The following is a 20421-nucleotide window of genomic DNA, read 5'->3' as shown; positions in this document are numbered from 1 at the left end:
AGCTGTTGTGCTGGTGCTTTAACATTTTAATTTATTATAGTAACTACTGCTGAAAATGTGCTTGACACAATGTGAAGGTGACTCCTCCCCTGAGGAGCTTACATTCTTAGAATTCAGGCATTCTTTGCATGTTCAGTTGCCAGGAAGATTTCGGAATCTGATTTTTACTGGAGCTAGAAACAAGCAGGGGAAACTAACACCTTATACACTAGGAAAATGGCCCGTGGTTGACAACAACTGATCCTCTGTGCTTGTATTGCATGTCCTGTTCTTGTTGAAAAAGGTTTGACTCTGTCCATTTTAGTAGCCAAACCATGGTTGTCCACAACGGCTTTTCCTTAGCCTTACTTCAACTGACATTTGGAATGAACAGGTTCATTTCCTTTTGTAGATAAACCTGAAGTCCTAGTGCAATCTGAAATACTGAGTTATGGGCATCTTGCTTTTGCATTGTATCAGCAAAAGTATCTTTCTTGCAGGGGGACAAAACACTGTAGAAGTAAAAAAGGGAAACTTTAGAAACTCAAGAGTTACTTTGATGAAGCCCGTATCCAACAACAATAAAGCAAATATTTGAAGTCTTCTAAAACACACGGAGTCTGATTCCCAGATGGATAGTTGTGCTTTTACCATAGATGTCATTGCATGTTAAGATAAATTATGTAGACAATATCATTAGACATTAAGTAGTTAACAGTTAATATGTTAATTAAATATATTGAGGCAAAGTAGACACTCTTAAAAATTTTAGCTTGCGAGGAAAGGGACATTATAATAAGGAATTTTTTTAAATCCCTAATTGTTAGTTTCTCTCAGCATTGTTTTCTAAAAAGGGAAACATTACAGCATATTCTAGCCCCGAGTATTATTGCTACTCTTTTAAAGGTATTGTAAGAGAAAAGTGATGCGAAATCAGTGGCTCGCTAGCGAAATGCTGTATGAGTTTTGCTTGACAGCGTATATTCCTTTACAATAGCTGTATATATAATATATATAAAAAATAGGGCTGTCAGTTAATCTCAGTTAACTCATGTGATTAACTCAAAAAAATTAATCACGATTAAAAAAATTAATTGCGATTAATCGTGGTTTCAATCGTACTGTTAAACAATAGAATAACAATTGACATTTATTAAGTATTTTGGATATTTTTCTACATTTTCAAATATAATGATTTCAATTACAACACAAGAGAAAGTGTACACTGCTCACTTCATAGTAATAATTTTTATTACAAATATTTGCAAAAATGATAAACAAAAGAAACAGTATTTTTCAATTAATCTCCAATGCAGTCTCTTTATTGTGAAAGTACAACTTACAAATGTAGATTTTTGTTTGTTTGTTACATAACTGCACTCAAAAACAAAACAATGCAAAACTTTAGAGCCTACAAGTCCACTCAGTCCTACTCTCGTTCAACCAATCGCTAAGACAAAGAAATTTCTTTACGTTTATGGAGATGCTGCTGCCCACTTCTTATTTACAGTGTCACCAGAAAGTGAGAACAGGCATTCGCATGAGACTTTTGTAGCCGGCATTGCAAGGTACGTAAGTGCCAGATATGCTAAACCTTCATATGTCCCTTCATGCTTTGGCCACCATTCCAGAGGACATGCTTCCATGCTGATGATGTTTGTTTAAAAAAAAGAATGTGTTAATTAAGTTTGTGACTGAACTCCTAGGGGGAGAATTGTATGTCTCCTGCTCTGTTTTATCTGCATTCTGCCATCTGTTTTATGTTATAGCAGTCTCAGATGATGACCCAGGACATATTGTTCATTTTAAGAATGCTTTTGCTGCAGATTTGACAAAATGCAAAGAAGATACCATGTGAGATTTCTAAAGATAGCTACAGCACTCAACCCAAGATTTAAGAATCAGAAGTGCCTTCCAAAATCTGAAAGGGATGAAGTGTGGAGCATGCTTTCAGAAGTCTTAAAAGAGCAACACTCTGATACGGAAACTATAGAACAATCTTCTGTTGTTGGCATCTGACTTAGATAATGAAAATGAACATGCTTCGGTCTGCACTGCTTTGGATTATTATCGAGCAGAACCCATCATCAGCATGGATGCATGTCCTCTGGAATGGTGGTTGAAGCATGAATGGACATATGAATCTTTAGTGCATCTAGCATGTAAACTATCTTGCAACGCCGGCTACAACAGTGCCATGTGAACACTTGTTCTCACTTTTCACATGACATTGTAAACAAGAAGTGAGCAGCATTAGCTCCTGAAAATGTAAACAACTTGTTTGAGCGATTTGCTGAACGAGAAATAGGACTGAGTGGACTTGTAGGCTCTAAAGTTTTATATTTTTTTGGTTTTGAATGTAGTTATTTTTTGTACATAATTCTACATATGTAAGTTCAACCTTCATGATGAAGAGATTGCACTACAGTACTTGTATTAGGTGAATTAAAAAATGCTATTTTGTTTTTTACAGTTCAGATATTTGTAATAAAAAAAGTGAGCACTGTACACTTTGTATTCTGTGTTATAATTGAAATCAATATATTTGAAACGTAGAAAACATCCAAAAATATTTTAATAAATGGTATTCTATTATTGTTTAACAGCGCAAGTAATCACAATTTATTTTTTAATCAGTTGGCAGCCCTAATTAAAAACAAAATGACAGTGATTCTGGAAAATCTGGTGCAGGCAGCTATTAAATACGCTGTTGACATGAATTAACACCGGGCTGGTAGTATGTTAGGGCTTGTCTACACTTACAGCGCTGCAGCAGTGCAGCTGCTAGCCTACGCTGACAGGAGAGCTTTTCCTATTGGTATAGGTACTCCACCTCCCCGAGAGGCAGTAGCTATGTTGAGAGAAGCTCTCCCATCGACATGGCGCTGTCTACACTGGGGGTTAGGTCGGTATAACTACGTTGCTCAGGCATGTGGAATATCCACACCCTGAGCGCCATAAGTTGGTAGTGTAGACTAAGACTACTCTACACTATCGCGGTAAATCGACCTAAGTTACTCAACTCCAGCTACATGAATAATGTAGCTGGAGTTGACGTAGCTTAGGTCAACTTACCGCGGGGTCCACACTACGTTGGGTCGATGGGAAACACTTTCCTGTCGACTTACCTTACTCTTCTCGTTTGGGGTAGAGTACTGGGGTCAACTGGAGAGCGATTTGCGATCAATTTAGTGGGTCTTCGCTAGACCAGCTAAATCAACCCTGGTGCATCAGTTCCCAGAGCATCGATCCAGGGGGTAGTGTAGACATAGCCTTAGAGTTTCATGACACTGAAAAGATGGGATCTGAAGGTCTGAGCATAGGGTTAGAAGAGAGAGAATCCTAATCCAAAAGCATTCTGCGCTAACAATAATTCCCTCTTTGGCCTTGGATAAATCACTTCACCTCTCTTCCTCACTGTCCCCATCTATAAAATGTAGCAGTGTGGATCAAGAATGCGGAATCAGTACAATGGAATGATTAACATCTTTAAAGTGCTTGAACAATGGAAGTACAACATAAATGCTAAGTGTTATTTAGCTAGAGAATTCAGTGGAGGTGAGCTTTTTTTTTAAATGTTTTTTATTTGGGGTTTTTAAATTATATACAATATGCTGCCCAGATTTTAAGCAGAGGGTGAGGGTTGTACTGAGTATATTGTTCAGTTCTCAAGAGCTCTGTTTAAAAGAGGGGGACAACTACACTATTTTGTCTTTCTTTCTTACCAGCACGCTGGAAGGGTATTATGTCGATGATGCTCTCCAAGGCCAGGGACTCTACACATACGAGGATGGAGGGGTTCTTCATGGCACACATGTGGATGGAGAACTTAATGGACCTGCCCAGGAATATGACATTGATGGACGACTGATATTCAAAGGGCAGTACAAAGATAATATTCGACATAGCGTGTGTTGGATATATTACCCGGTAAGCCTGGTCTCCTGCTTTCTTTGTTGGAGAATAAAAGAAGGGCACAGGAGCCATATAGGCTGTAATCTGTTACTGCTATGTGGCCTAGGGAGGAAGCTTCTTTCTAGCTGCTGCAAGACATTTTGCTAGACCTGGCTCCATGAACTTGGCTGAGAGAATAAGGTTTATTCCCTGTGACAGCTCCTCTAGGGCTAAAAAGTACCTAGTTCCAGAAAAGGGGCAAGGGTTTCCTGTTTCTGTCTCTTAAGTAAATGCTGGGACTTTTCTTTGGGAATCTTTGTCTTCTAGGGAATATTTTAAAATGTGCTAAATTATAGACAGTACAGTAGTGTTCCTTCTTTTTCTTTTCTTTTTTTTTTAAACACATGAATAACCCTATTCAGCACTCCCTGCTTAGGGCACTAAAGTCAGTAGAAATTTTGCCTAAGTACGTACTGAATAGGGCCTGAAGTTACCATGTACGGCACATTTGTCTGTAGAATGCCACCGGTCCTAAAAACTTTGGGGGTGGAAAATGAAAGGCAGTGTTGGAGTGGAAGGCTACTGGACAAAATTATCTACCCAGTAGATTGAATTCTCTCTGGCAAGGGGCAGTCTCCTTCTGTGTTACATCTGTATGCATATTTAGTTATTTAGATCCCCTCGAACGCTGTGACCTTAAAAACCTAGCTTACCTAATTCACAGACTGGACAGTAGTAGCTAAAACTACAATTGAGGCTGCCAGGGAAATACCAATAGTAATTATCAGTGATAAAGAACAGAGTGCAAGTGAAAGCAAAAAATTAAATACACCTGGCTGTGAAGGTCACATACTTTTCATTCAACTTCCTAATGATAGAACTCTGCTGCAAGTCCTGGAAAGTTCATTTCTAACAGCCTGGCTAGCATTAATTGTTAGGATGGAATATAGGATGAAAAGGGATCTCTAAGATGCTGTTTTTGCTCCAAAAATAACTGTTTAAACGTAGCTGTTGTCAAAACGTGCTGTAACATGTTTTTTCATATCTGTATGGACAGAAAACGTGTAACATCATTAAGCCGTACCCATGTTTAAAGATAGATAGATAGTTTTGTCTCGAACACTAGGCCTTAGTTGGGCAGTATGGTATGGTACATAATCCAGTGTGTGTCTCTCTGTATGGCATTCCTGCTGCCAGCAAGGATTAAGCCAAGCCTAGGAGAAGTCTCCCCCAGAATCGATGAGCTGTAACTTTGGAGATGGAAGGAGCAAAATATACCCATCAGTTGGGGGTTATAACCCGTTTAAGCTCCATGGTATTCAGTAGGTAAGCTCTTATAGGCAGCTCTGGACTGACACTGGCACAACAGCAGTATCTCACACTGAAATGATGGGGTTGGGGTGGAAGAAAGAAGAGTTGAAAAGGGAAGGGGCTTACATTTCTGGGAGCTGTCAACAGGAGATGGAGGAGGTGGGGTGCATAGGGGGTCTTTTCCCTTGAAAATTTTGAAAAATAAATGCAGTTTGGAAGCATTGGTAGTAAACAAAATAATTACTCGTAACTCTCTTTAGTCTCTTGTTTTTCAGTTTTTCTTTCCTTTTGTTCAGGTGAGTTGATCTTATTTATTGCTCCTGCCACTTCTTTCCACCTGAATACTGGAAGTGGTGATTCAAAGTCTGTAACTGACAAGGCACACACTCTTGGGTTTTGGTACTCCACTCTCTCCCTACCTCTCCAGTGTTCTTGATGGTTTTTTTTCCCCATTGTCCCCTTTTCTCTCTCCCCAAATTCATTGCCTTTCCTCTAGCTTCTTCTCTCACTATCTCCATTGTAGTTCTTATTCTGTTCATTCCTTCCAGCTCCACTCCTAATTACTTCCCACACCTCCAACATACATCCATAATGCTTTATAGGCTCCAGTCCTCTGATGTACCATCGCATAACATTATATAAAGCAGCTGTACTGAATACAAAGCAGCACTTCCTCCTCCTCTCTCTCCCCCCAGCACTGAACCATTTTTGCAAAATGTGACCAGGCAGGAGGCGTTAGGTTTTTAGTGCCCTGGGCCACTGCCTAGCTCTGCTACCCCTGCTTGTTTGAAATCTTAATGTTTGTTTCAAGTGGAAGGGAAGTCCTTGCGGTTTCTACTTACCTACTGGGCAGAAGGCCTAATTTAGATCTTACACTGGTTTTTCTGGTGTCATTCCATTGTTTGGAATTACTCCTAGCACTGAAATAATGAAGTGAGTTTTAATTCAGACCTTTTGTTGTTTCAGTGTGTCTCTGTGTGGACACACTTGGTTTGGAATAAAAGTGTCTTATTTTAATCAAGGCTATTTAGATTCCTTACTAACTAGTTCTAACCCTGTCAGTAAATTACGTCAAGGAACTTCTCCAACACTTTACTTTTATAGCCAGCTCTTTATTACATATTATAATTAAAAACTTTTTTTTTTCTTTTGGACACTCTTTCAGGATGGAGGCAGCCTTGTAGGAGAAGTGAATGAAGAAGGGGAGATGACAGGGGAAAAAATAGCCTATGTGTATCCTGATGAGAAGACCGCATATTATGGAAGGTTCATAGATGGAGAAATGATAGAAGCAAAACTGGCAACTCTTACATCTGTAGAGGAGGGAAAGCCACACTTTGAACTGGTACCAGGCAGTAAGTTCAGTTGATGTGCAGCTTGTACACTGACAAAAAATATATCATCTTTGGTCTGTGTGTGTCAGCCTCTTTCTTCACCTCAGTCCCCATACTCTGAATAGTCCCCTTGAGGGTGTGTAAGGTCTGGCTGGTGAGGAGGAATTGATTATTAGGGAGAACACCAGATTTTTTTCTATTACAGAACATTCATGAGGACTTTTACAAGTTAGGTAGAGGTGGGTGTGTATTTCCAGTGTTGTCCACTGCTCTGAAAAATGCAGAAATGCTTTGGGGGGAGGGGTTATAGTGGGAGGGGAAGGCTGAGGAACCCTCTGTGGAATCTTCCCCTCCTATTCACTCCTTTAAATTCACCTTTTTCCCCATGCCAGCTGGAAAATTAGCTGCTAATGACTTTTTGTGTTGACAGACACATTGTTGAAATGAGCAAACAAACAAAAAGCAAGGAAGGGTCATGATTCAGTCCTAACTATATTGCTATCTATTGGGTTTGTTTGTACAAATCAGTACTAGCACGGTTGGGTGCCAAGAATCCGATTCACTATTGCCCTGCAACTTGTGTAGTCGTTTACACCAGTTTGTGGGTGTAAAATGCTAAACGTAAGAACGATAGTATCTTACACCAATTCAGTACTGCGGTAAACAATTACATAGGGTGTAGGGCTATGGTGAATTGACCCCATAGTGTTTTGGGGTGTTTCTTTAATTGCTGTAGACACTTTTCCAATTGTGGACAAGACAGGATCATTAGTAGAAATATGAACTATCTTAGCACTGTTACTTTTGTGCCCCAAAGATTTATGTATGTAAACAGTCTGGAAATAGGAACCTAAACGTTAGGGGAAAAACAGGCCAGAGGACAGCAGTGACCTTTTGTTTTTAAACATTGTAGATAAATCTTTGCATAGCACAATTAAAAAGAAGAAAATCCAGCTGAGAGGGTACAATTTGTGCTTTGTAAATAGGATACAACTACACTCTGTGTGAAAAGCTGAAAGAACAGATCCATTTTTAGAACTTGGTTACCATGGACAACCACTTTTTATCAAACTTTCAAATACTCAGCTTTTCCCTGCCTTTTCCACCTGCATTTTAATTTTGCCCCCAAATAAGCATCAGACAGTTGATTATACAAGCGTGCAAGAATTTAGACTTTAAAAGGGCTTAATTGTCAGAGGGTGGATGCTCAGCACTTCCTCAAAGTCAGGCCCATGTAAGGTGTCCAAGTTGGGGGCACAAATCATTAGTCATTTTTTAAAAAACTGGGCCCTAATTTTAATAATCGAAGAGGATCCTCCGTTTTTTTTTTTAAGCTCTTCTATATAAAATATGCTATTTTCAGTTGCCTGGGAAGAGAAAAATCAAGAAGTAGTAACTGGCTGAGGGTTCAGGTATTTTGTTTTCAGTGCAGCTCTATATAATATCCTTTTTAAGTATGTTTCTTCTTTTTTTCATCTCATTATCTTTCAGACTTAATTTGTTTTTGAATGTCTTGTTTGCGTGTCCCTCTAACAAAAGAGAGAAATGCTTTTAATATTGTCCATTAATTTAATTCCTGTATTGATTTATTTTTAGGCCCAGTATACAGTTTTGATAAATCTACTTCATCTTGCATTTCTACAAATGCACTTCTTCCTGATCCTTACGAGTCAGAGAGGTAGAACTTTTCTTTTTCCCATTTAAAATCTTTCAGTAAACTTCTTGGTCTGCTGTGCATTTAGGGACCTGATCCTGCAAACCCTTACTCACAGGAACAATTGCAGGACTAGTCAGGTGTCTAAGGGTTTGCCAGGTTGGGCCTTTAACTTGACTGATGTGGAGCATAGACTTAACTTCAATTCAATTTCTTTTGGATTTACATGGAAAAACTGGCAATCTAGTAGACAGAACATGGACATAATATACTTCTGGGTAACATCTTAAAAGTGACTTTAAAAAAAATATGGCTGCAAAATCACGTTCAGTGAAGTCCAGAACTCTTCATTAAGGGCCCTACCAACAAGATACAGTTCAAGGGGAGTTGCGGTTGCTCAGCATCTTATAGGATCTGTCACAAATACACTGTTCCCTTTTTCAGAACACAGAATCAGTCTCAAATTGATGCGTATGCCAAGCATAGTGATTCACGTTGGGTCAAATTCTGCTCATCTGAGTAGTCTTGAGCAGAATAAAGTGAGCAGGATTGGGATTATTATGTAATAAAGTAGAAAGCCCTGGGGAAAGAGGAGACTGTCCATTTCAAACCTCGACTGTTGACATGCCATGTTTCTCTACAGAATGCTGGATTCCAGTCAGTCACTAACATCACCTTTTTATATTTCTCAATGTACAGCATGTAGAACTGTTTGTGTCGTCACTGCCTTAATCCCATTCATTTTACAAGGTTTTGCTGTATACCTGATGGCAATCCTCCTCTTCTGGTATTACAAACGTCTAAATGTGTGATATAGCAAAAGGTTCTTAGTGACTGTTGTTTAGAAACGTGGCGTTCGAGGGCCTGATCCTGAGAATGCTTTCTCAAGTGAGTAGTCCTTGCACACTTGAGTAGTCCCATTGAATTTCAATGGGACTAGTCATGGAGTGAGGATTCGCGGTCCCTGCATGTTTAACCATCATTAGGGGGAGAGTGGAAAATGGTCGTCATCTGAACAATAAAATGTAATTATAAGTAATTTTTTTTTCCTAAGAATTGTGTCCTAAGAAAAGTCCTTCTGTTTCTCTAATAATAAAATGTTGTTAGGCTTTGGGTTCTTTTGCCTTTGCATTTTCTAAAGGGCATGAACTACTAACCTCTGCACCAGTAGCTGTAGTAGTAATACTGTATAGAGAATTGCAAATGTGATAACAAGAAAATATCCAATTTCTACCCTCTCTCTTTATTTTCTAGGGTATATGTTGATGTATCTCTCATTTCCAATGCTGGCGAAGGATTATTTTCTAAAATAGCAGCAGGATCGCGCACGGTTATGTCCTTTTACAATGGAGTGCGAATTACACACCAGGAGGTAAGGCGGGGGGTGGAAGGGAACCAGTCTGAATTTTGTTTGCTTTTTTTTTTTTTTTTTTGACTGTTTTCTTGTAAGTTTTTTTTTTTCTGTGAATTTATCTGTGTGCTTACTGGAATAAAAGGTGACCAGACATGCTGGGTTTTTACCTTGCAAATCAGGTGGACAGCAGAGACTGGGCCCTCAATGAAAACACAATAGCCCTGGATGATGAAACAGTCATAGATGTGCCGGAGCCTTACAACCATGCCACCAAGTATTGTGCCTCGCTGGGGCATAAGGCCAACCACTCCTTCACTCCTAATTGCATCTATGACCCGTAAGTATTAGCCAGCCTGTCTTTCAGACCAAATGCTGCAGAGGTGAGATTGTTACACTGAAGTGCACTATGCTTGTACGATGTTTTGATATGGCCGGATGTACTCTTTGGATCCAAGAGTCTTCCCTCAGATTCACGTGCAGTCTCTGTGTACTGGAGCTGAGACTTGCACCAAGTGGGCATTGCAGGTGCTCAACAACTCTAAACTTTGAGGGCAGGTTCAGGCTTATTGCATGTTTGTTATGCATTTGTGTCTGACCATTGATGCTCAGATACACAAAATACAGCATCCTTGGCTGAAACATAAATCTTAGCTGTCCAAGGATAGGGCCATGTCTGCCTCACTCCTAGCATTTGACAGAGTATGTTTTACAGTGCATCATTTTGGAACATGAAGCCTCAAAAATAAGAATTTTTCTAGTACTCTCCAGCAGCTTTGACATCTACAAACATGTATAAGGAGGTACATATTTTAAAACAATATGGTGGGGGGAGGGGACATATGCTTTGTAGCTTGTACAGACCAAACTTATTTAACATGCCGGGGGCTCCTTGTATCCCTCCACTTCCTTTCCCCTCCCCCCCCTCCTCCCCCGCTCCCTGTGTGCCACCCTCCCATTCCCCGTCCGTTTCCAGGGACTCCTCGCAACTTCCTCCACCAAATACCAGCCACTCTCTCTGGCCCCTATTCCCTTTTTCTCCCATGTCAGGGTCCACAGTCTCCCTCAGCAGATGTTTTGTGCCACCCATTCCAGGGTCCTCCTTCCTCCCACATGGCAGGGGTTCTGGGTGACCCATACTCTCCCCTCCACCCACAACAGGGTCCTCCATGCTTCCCCACATTCCTCCACACACACACACACACCCTTTCTATCTGAGATAAGTTATTCAGGGTTCCAACATTTTAAATGCCATTGCAAGAATAGGCAGAGATAAAATAGGAGTATTGTTATGCTAGCACAGGGGTGGGCAAACTTTTTGGCCTGAAGGCCACATTTGGAAATAGAAATTGTATGGTGGGCCATGAATGCTCACAAAATTGAAGTTGGGGTGCGGGAGGGGGTGAAGGCAGTGTTTGGGGGTGTGGACTCTGGGGTGGGGCCAGAAATGAAGAGTTCAGGGTGCGGGAGGGGGCTGTGGGCTGGGCAGAGGAATGGGGTGCAGGGAGGAGTGAGGGCTCTGGGGTGGGACTGGGGATGAGGAGTTTGGGGTATAGGAGGGTACTCCAGGCTGGGATTGTGCAGTTCAGAGGGTGGGAGGGGGATCAGGGCTGGGGGAGGAGGTTGGGGTGTGGGGAGAGGCTCAGGAGTTCAGGCTTTGGGTGGCGCTTACCTCAGGTGGCTCCCAGAAGCAGTGGCATGTCCCTCCTCCAGCTTCTATGCAGAGATGTGACCAGGCGGCTCTGCACACTGCCTCATCTGCAGGTACCGCCTCTGCAGCTCCCATTGGAGCACATAGGAGCTGGAGGCGGGCCATGCCGCAGCGTCCGGGAGCCATGTGGAGCAGCCCCAGACCCCGCTTCCCAGGTGTTAGCTAGCAGGTGTTAATGGGTGCCATCAAAAGGTGCTTGCCTTTTTTTTTTTTGTCTATAGACCATTGCAGAGGCACTTGAGGCTTTGGCTGTTCTGAAGAGCTGGAAGGGGCTTCATGTATCTCCCATTTTTTTCCTCAACATCAGTAGGGTTCTGGCCATTTATTCCTAGAAGATTCCGTGACGTTTTGGAACATGTATCATGTGTAGCAATCAGAAGTGGTGTGCAAAAATCATTAAAGACAAATAGAGAAATGTTGAGTGTAAGACCTCTGTGAGTTTGGCTGAAAATATATGTAATTATGTTGTTAAATTGGTGAGGATTCAGAGAAGAGCACTGAGAATGATCAAAGGATTGGAAAAGATGCCATATAGTCATTAGACTCAAGGAGCTCAGTTGATTTAGCTTAACAAAGAGAAGGTGAAGAGGTGAATTAATCACAGTCTGTAAGTATCTACATGGGGAACAGAAATTTGATAATAGGGCTCATTAGCCTAGCAGACAAAGGTATAAACTTCCAGCTATTGGATCTTTGAAGCGAGGCAAATTCAGACTGGAAATAAGGCACAACATGTTAACAATGAGGGTAATTAACCACTGGAACAACTTAAGTGGGGATTTTCTCCATCACTGGCAATCTTTAAATCAATATTGGATTTTTTTTCTATAAGATACATTCTAGCTCAAACAGGAATTATTTTGGGGAGGTTCTATGGCCTCTGTTGTACAGGAGGTCAGACCAGATCAGCGTTGCTCAAATGTGGCTGCATGTGGCCGCCAGGAGCTTTTCTTGTGGCCACATCCTCCTGGGCAGGGATGGGAGTGAGGGACAAAGCAATGACTCCTCCCCTGAGGCGCCAGCAGGGGTTGGGTCCTGCCGCCCCCCCCCCCTCCCCCCCCCGGCCGGAGAGACGCATGCTGGAGGAGCAGGTTTCTAGTGAGTTCCTCACCTTCCCTGGGGTGGTGGGCAGGAGGCTCCAGCTCTGGGCTCACCCCCATTCATTCCCCCCTGACCCTCACTGCCTCCCTCAGCCCCCCTGTCTATTCTCCCTATCGCCTCTAGCCCCCACTGCCTTCCTGCCCACCTCCCCATCCAGGGCTTGATTTGTTCCTGGGCATGCCAGGGTTGAGTAAATCTGCTGCTGTGAAAAGTGATATTTGTATGTTTGTTAATATCACTTTTCACAGCAGAAGACTTACTAGCTAGCAAGTCTTTTAAAAAAGCAAAATAAACAACAAAAAAGACAAGAACATGCAAAGTACCTTATTTGTGTTCTGTTTAGGTCTAGTAAAGAATAGAGAGAAGTGTGTGTTATTTTTATTAGTCTGCAAAAAAATCCCAACATAAATAAATTACAATCATTTGGACATGTACAGTATATGTGCATATTTATTTGTCTTTCTTAACTTAATTAGGAATTTTAGTTAAAATTATAACAGCGGCCACCAGCAAGAGTTGTTGGCCGCACTCTAAAGCCACCAAAAAATTTGTTGTGAGGACCCCTGGACTAGATGATCACCCTTAGAATCTGTTAATTTAGTAATATTTTGAATTCATTGAATCAACCTACCCAGACAAAAAAGAGTACATACAGGAAGGGTGAATTAAAAAACTCATGACTGTACTCGTCATGTCTCTGGAGTGAATTCTGCACATCGTCAATATTTGTTTTCATGTGAACAATGAATAAGCAATAGTGCTGCTTGCTTGGCTCTCTTTTGCCTGATTTTGAGCCCAAGATCTTTGGTTCTTTTCAAAATTCTGCATTATATTAAGGGGGGGGCACTTTTAAAAAAAATTGACAGAGTTAAAATAGTTTGGGGTAATGTCAACTGTTCGTGGGGAAACAGTGAAATCTTCTATACAAAGTGAAGCTTAAAAAAAATCCACAAAAAATGAAAAAACTATTTTTTTTCAAAGTTATAGTACTCTTTTGTTACCTACAACTGGGTGAGACACTTACAGTTAAAAAAAAACTACCTTGCTTACAGCAAGTCCCTGGGGAAGATGAGCAGAAGTGTGCTCTTGTAAAACATTTAGTAAATAACCTGTACTAGATAAACATGGATGATTGACTTCCCCTGTTGCAAATAATATTCATTGTTGTCCTATTATGAAGGTAGTTGTAAGTCCTGCACAAATCAGTGACTACTTTTTTGATACCATAAATATTTTACAGGAAATTTTGAGAATACCCAAGTCATAGTTTCAGAGTTGCTTTTTTGATGTAACATGACACAGTATTTGAAGCCTTTTTTAAATCTTACACCAGAGTAAGTCTTGAAGTTCAAAGCAGTAACTCCTTGAACAAATTCTTAAGATTCATGTAACTCAAAGTTTCATAAATATTGCTAAGTGCCAAACAACTCTTTGAGACACAAGACTTATTTCATGGCTTAAATATTAATTAAGGGTTTTTTTAAAAGAGTCTGTGTGGCAGGGGATTGTGAATTTACATTTGAAGGTTTAGTAAATATATATATATATGTATAGTTTAATAAAGGGCTAAAATTTACAGTGCATACTCCTTGTTTAGGTTTGTTCATCCTCGTTTTGGGCCAGTCAAGTGTATACGCACCATCAGGGCTGTGGAGAAGGATGAAGAACTAACAGTGGCTTATGGATATGATCACAATCCCATCGGGCAGAATGGGCCAGAAGCACCAGAATGGTACCAGGTGGAACTGAAAGCCTTCCAGGCTGCCCAGCAGAAGTGAAATGCAGGCAAATGCTCAGTTCAGCAAACTGAAATAGAAACTTTGATCTATGCACTACCTTTATACTAAAAACTGGACAACCAGGGATTTGTTCATGCTGTTGCATCATAACCTTTCATTCAGTGTTAGAAATAAGTTTCTTGCATACTAACTAGGTTTGACTGCGTTATTCATAGCAGATTTAAAATTAGCTAGTGTTGCACCAGTCTTATCTGAAAGAATTATTAAATATTCTATACAAGGCAGAGTGATATTTTTAGTAGCTTTTATCTAATTCTGCACCATATGCAAAGATGCCAAAAGATTAGACAGAAAATGAAAAGATCATTCACTTTTAGTCAGCAGACTTCAGTGTTACTATTTCTACGGCCTAGGCATTACTGTGCAGCTGCATTTTACATACATGCCATTTGTGATGATGATATTTTGATATTCTCTAATAGTAGTGTAATTTGCCTTTTTAAACCTTTGATCTTAATCTTGCAATAGAGCAGTTTATTTATTGGTGTATAGGAGGCTGGGTTTTTAATTCCTTCGTCCTCTTATCTGAGTGTTGTTCTTTCTACAAATCCTCTCTTGCAGGAGAAAATCTTTCTAACAAGTGAAAAAGGTTTGTGTACTTGAGAGAGAGTGCCATGTATAGATCTCTGTGGCATTTTATATAAATAGTTTTAGTGATGTTCATGTCCAAAACAAAAACTTGTTTGGCCTTTGGGGCTGGGATACACTGTTTAATTATGATTATCGCACATGAATTAACATGTATTTGCATGAAGATGTTCATAGAGGAGAAAGTGGGGTTTAACTTTATTATTTTTAAGATTGACGTTGAGGAACGGGTGCTGGAATTGTTTGTTTTGTATAGTGAGGGTGCTGAGAGCCATCGAACCAAACTAAACCATCTATATGACGGAAACCACTTCAAGCCAGGGGGTGCAGGAGACCCCCAGCACCCTTACTTCCAGCACCTATGTTCGGGGGGGGGGAGCGTTGGATGGTGTCTGGGGGATTTCTTTCAGTCTCACTTACCAGAGCTACTAATTCTTAAGGCTGAATTCTGCCTTTGAAAGCATATTTCTCTTTTGAAGTCAGTAAAAGTGTATGCAACTGCAGGCAGAAGGTAGTCCTGGATTAGTATAGAGCAGGGGTGGGCAAACTTTTTGGCCTGAGGGCCGCATCGGGTTTCAGAAATTGTATGGAGGGCCGGTTAGGGGAGGCTGTGCCTCCCCAAACAGCCAGGCGTGGCCCGGCCCCTGCCCCTTATCTGACCCTGCCCCTGCTTCTTGTCCCGTGACCACCCCCCGATCCCCTGCCCCTAACTGCCCCCTGCAACCCCATCCAGCCCCCTTCTCCTTCCTGACTGCCCCTCAGGACCCGTTCCCAATCCAACTACCTCTTCTCCCTGACAACCCCTGGAACCTCCGCCCCCATTAAACCCCCCCATTCCCCGCCCTCTGACTGCCCCCACCCCTATCCACACCCCCGGCCCTGACCACCCCACAAACTCCCCTGCCCTCTATCCAACCCCCCTCCCCCACTCACTACCCCCTTACTGCGCTGCCTGGAGCACCGGTGGCTGGCGGCGTGGCTGCACCAGGCCAGCCACGCACCGTGCAGCACAGAGCACCGGGTCAGGCCAGACTCTGCAGCTGCACTACCCCAGGAGCTTGCAGCCCCACCGCCCAGAGCATTGCGGCGGCGGTACAGTGAGCTGAGGCTGCGGGGGAGGGGTTAGGGGCTAGCCTTCCCGGCCAGGAGCTCAGGGATTGGGCAGAACGGTCCCACGGGCCATAGTTTGCCCACCTCTGGTATAGAGGGTCACAGTCTCCACTAGTGTAACATCTGCAGAGAATATGGCCCATACTGGTCTTGTTGATTTTGAGGCATAGTGAATGAGTTTAGTCATAGGTGACATAGTAAGATTCAAATAGCAACTGCAAAAGGGGTTATACTGAAAGACTGAAACAATGAATGTAAAAACATCAGTCGCTATTGTTGAGACATTTAGAAAATGTCAACTTGTCTCGTTTATAGATCTGCTTCAGCAGATAGCAGGGGCCCCTGAACATTCATCTGGAAATTAACAAGTCATTCCTAATGTTGTAGAAGAGATTAATAAAACCACCATTTCAGTTTAGATAATCCCGGCCTTCTTGGGGGGGTCCACAATCCTGATGACCTTTTTGTTTGGGGGATTTAAGTAGTTCAGGCACAGTTAAAATGCATTTGCAATACGCTTCCTTTACATGGGTAGAGAATTTTTGTGTGTGAGACATACAAAAATTTTAGGGAAAATTAGAACTAAATTTCTACAACAGCAGTAGCATCTTTGATCTATTGCTTTAAGAGATGAAAGCTACCCATCCAGTTTTCTTGGATCTGAAAACTAGTATGAATGCAGGTTTCCAATTCAAATAGGGAAAGATATCTGACAGTATAGGTACTAGATGTTTTTAGACAATGCATTGGATGGACCAAAGACACAGGAGAATGGTGTTGCTATTTTATGCTCTGTGAGGATCTTCAAAGTTTATGCTCTGTGGTGTACATACAAAGTTAGGGAATTTAAGTAAGGCCCTCTTTAATTTGGGGCTCTGTTTATTTAGCTCATACAATTGTTGATCACAAAGCCTTTTCAGGACTTTGGCATTTAGGCTTGCACAGAAGCTAATCTTCAGTGGGTGGGTCTATGCCCTGGGTTCCAGGGCACTCTCCCAGCAAAGATCAGAATGCAGGCTTTTCCAACACCCCCTCACTCTGGAGACTGTAGCCACATCGCTGTTTCTTCATCTATGGCAGGTGGTCTACATAGATGATATTTTGGTGACTCAGCTTGGGTATTCTGAGAGACCAAACTGATCCTCACACATAGCAGAGAGTTGTCAAAGGCTGATTGACAATACCACTTCAGCAGATGACCCTCAAAAGGAAATATGAATGTTAGAACTATTCCTGCCTCCACATAGATCAACATTTTAAGAGCATCACCGCAGATCAATATTTTAAGAGCATCACAATGTTGAGACGTAATTACTGCTTTATTAGAGGCATGTCTTCCTCTAAACTGTTGGAAGGGTATAGAAAATTAGGGTTGTGTTTCAATGGGAAACAAAAATGGTCTGAATGAACTCTGCTATGAATGAATAGCAAACGGAATTGACTTGCTCTAGGTAATTGTCCATAGGGAGGTTGCTTATGTTTCCATGTCACTTGGAAAATCTTGCATAAGGTATTCTGTCTACTACAGTCCTCTTGCTTCACTTTGATCCCTGCTTCTGCTGTTTCCCATGAACTTTGTTCATGGAGGTGATCTGTTTTGTTTTTTAAGGCAAACATTAGACAAATGTTTTCTGCTAGTTACAGACTTGATTATTGTAGTGGAAAAAATAGAGAATTAAGCCCTCAGATTGCCAAAATAATGGTCTTAATTGTTTGTTTGTTCTAAAGCCATTCATTTTGGTGTTGGGCAAGCAGATTATCAAGTACTGATTTGAGGATGTTGAAGTCTGAGGATATGCCATAATCATGATAAGCAAAAGCCTAATCTCTCTCTCCACCTTGTTATACTACTTCTCCCTGCTCCATTAGACTCTGTTGATCCTTCTGCTGGTTCTTCCCCAATTACACATCTTATAACATCAGCATCATGAGTCGGGTCTGATTCTTTTTCATTTCTCCTGTGGGCTCTCAGGGACTGGAAATTGCTGATGTGAATATCGATTTCTTTTAAAGGGACACCAATTTTGGCTTGAAATGCACTCTGATATATTCATTTGTTTCAATGGCCTTGTTGGCTCAGTAACTTTTGATTGTTCAGAATTATAAGGGTAGCCTCCAGTTTAATTTATTAATCCATTCTAGACCTTGCAGATAAACTTTTGGAAGCCTTCAGGTAAAATATCTTTGTGAAATGAGTTGAGAGTAGTGGCACTTAAGAGACCTATACCAGACCATTTCTCTCTCTGGTTCTAGGCAAGTAGTCTTTATCCACAGGAGATTGGATACATTTACTGTGTTGCTAAATATGTAATTAAACCAAAATCTAAATAGAATTAGATTCACATGAGGGCAGCAAACTCTTGTGCTCTGAGCCTGGCAAAGACCTATTAAAAGAAATTGAAGGCAGATGAACTACAGATGGGGACACATGCTGAGCAGGGAATGCTGCTTGACTACGTGGTGTAGTATTCTTTATTCCTGGAGGATGGCCCAGCAGAATATGTAGTCCCCTTCTAGATGCTCATTGTGATTTGGAGGTGACTTAGATTTCAACCTCCTTGTTTGTATCAGGGTCTGCAAAATCTTCCCACAAATAAGACACTGTAATAAGGCGATTGCCCCAGCGCCGCCTTATGAAGGAGCAGCACATAAAGCAGTTTGCAAATCAGTCCTCAGCCTAAATACTATGGTGACTTGTGCCCTAGGTTGCCTTTGTCTTTCTGTCAGGTAATCTGGCTAGGACTAAGCACTGCCAAGACAGCAGCTTGTCATTGTAATCAGGAACCCAATAGTTTGTGGAGAGCTAGCATCAAGTCTCTTAAGAAACTAGAGAAATGGAGGAACTTGAGATTGCTGAAAGACCTAGTAATTGTAGAAGAGCCAAAGCAGCATAAAAAGAAGGGCTCTGAACTGTAATGTTAGCTGCTGGGTGTCTTTTGTGGACATCAGGAACAGGGAAGTGGGATTAGGCTGTTTTCTTAGTCATTCTCAACACACTGTGCCTTTTAAGGATTCTAAGGGGTTTCCAGGAGATTCTGATGCCATAATTTGGCCACCTTACATTCCTGTATCTGTTGAACCTCCCTCTAGTTTTGGCCATTTTAACTACAGATCTGAAGAGGGTGTCACACTGACCTTTGCTCAAGTTAAGAGGAATTAATCCACAAAAGTCAACCTGACAAATCTGAGCTGGGATAATTTTGGAAAATCAAAATCGTGTTGGAGCTCGCCTTTAGTCAACCTGAGTGGAAAGTGGAATGGGTTAGAAAGACTTGACTACATGAATTCTCTACTTCATTCTGCCTTTCTGCAGTTCTGACATACTTTTAAGTGCTCATTGGTGAAACAGACAGTCAAAAGATCATCTGGGACCTTGCTTTGATGATGATCTCCACCTCTGTGATGATGTGTGGTGTGAGAGCCTAGACATTTATGGAGTGAATAGAGCTTTAAGCCTTAAAAGGCTAAAATTAAAGGGGAGACTATCGTTACACAATCCCAAACAAGGGATCAGAGCTGCAATAATGTTGCTGTGTTCAAGAGGAACAAGAGAACTCAGCAGGGCTGCGAGGGGGATCCACAACCACCACCATGTGCTTCAGGCACAAAACAGCCAGTGCACTTAGTTTGCTTCTAGCTACTGCTTGATCTCCATGTAGTGATAGATGTAGCCCATCTGCTTCCCTTTTCCATTGGCTTTGGACCCTATTGATTCATACTGTGTGGTCCCATTTACCCTGCTGCTGTTTGTGGGTGTCACTTATATTGCAGTAGAACCTGAAGATGCCAATCAGGATTGCAGCCCCATTGCACTAGTGGCTGTATTAAAACACAAGAAGGCATTGTCTCTGCCCCGAAGAGCTTTCAATTTTGAACACTTGACTTGACATCTCCTTGGAGAGGACACTGAAGGTCACATTGGTGGTGTTCAGAGGTATGGGATTCCCCAGATCAGATTCTCTGTGGCTTTTATTTCATCTGCACAACAGATGTATCCTCTGGAGGCCACCTCTGAATTTGGTCCAATGGTATCAAATAACTTTGTGTTTAACAAAAAAAAAAATGAGCAAAGGAAAAAGCACTATTTCCCATTTAACTAAAACATGGTCCTTTTTTTTTTTTTTTAAACACCTGGGGCAATGTATGTAGTATCATAAGTAACATAATGTCCGAGTATTTGGATGGGAAACTTGAGACAGAGGACCAACTTCACCCATCTGATAAAAGCAGACACCATTCCACTGGAGTCAATGGATTTGCACCTACTTACGCCAGTGGAGAATCCGGGGATATCTCTATGGAACTAGCAGCCATAAACTATATTTTGGAAGCAGTGATTATAAATTGTATTCCAAATTACTTTAAAAAATTGGTGCATGATTTATGGTTGTATGCTTACCTGTCATAGATCAAAGGTTTTGAACACTGATTTCTAACTCTCCAGTGAATCCTCCTTGTGTCTGTCTTCTCCCTCCAGTAAGCAGAAGCTGCCCTTCTCTAATTTTATTTTAAATACATTTGATTTTTAGACTTCATTTTTTTTCAAAGGAACTAGGTATATCAATTCAAAGCAATGAAATATTCAAGCC

The 20421-nt window shown here is 41.4% G+C and overlaps 1 protein-coding gene across 2 annotated transcripts in view; it reads left to right on the top strand.

The window, feature by feature from the left end:
- The window catches only part of SETD7 (SET domain containing 7, histone lysine methyltransferase), a 30937-nt gene extending 10984 nt beyond the window's left edge, over positions 1 to 19953 (top strand). The window contains exons 3-8 of one of the 2 annotated variants that reach the window (XM_039541320.1): positions 3708 to 3909; positions 6350 to 6539; positions 8115 to 8196; positions 9427 to 9544; positions 9706 to 9863; positions 13933 to 19953. In XM_039541320.1, the coding sequence (XP_039397254.1) occupies positions 3708 to 3909; positions 6350 to 6539; positions 8115 to 8196; positions 9427 to 9544; positions 9706 to 9863; positions 13933 to 14113 (931 nt within the window). In that variant the 3' untranslated portion in view covers positions 14114 to 19953. Of the gene's footprint in view, positions 1 to 3707; positions 3910 to 6349; positions 6540 to 8114; positions 8197 to 9426; positions 9545 to 9705; positions 9864 to 13932 lie in introns of those variants that run through there. The other variant, XR_005599263.1, reaches the window with a different exon arrangement.
- The last annotated feature ends 468 nt before the right edge of the window (positions 19954 to 20421 follow it).

Source organism: Mauremys reevesii, linkage group 5 (genome assembly GCF_016161935.1).
Source record: "Mauremys reevesii isolate NIE-2019 linkage group 5, ASM1616193v1, whole genome shotgun sequence".
NCBI classification, from domain to species: domain Eukaryota; kingdom Metazoa; phylum Chordata; order Testudines; family Geoemydidae; genus Mauremys; species Mauremys reevesii.
The sequence above is the reverse complement of the archived record's forward strand: the minus strand, read 5'-3'. Positions and strand labels throughout refer to the sequence as shown.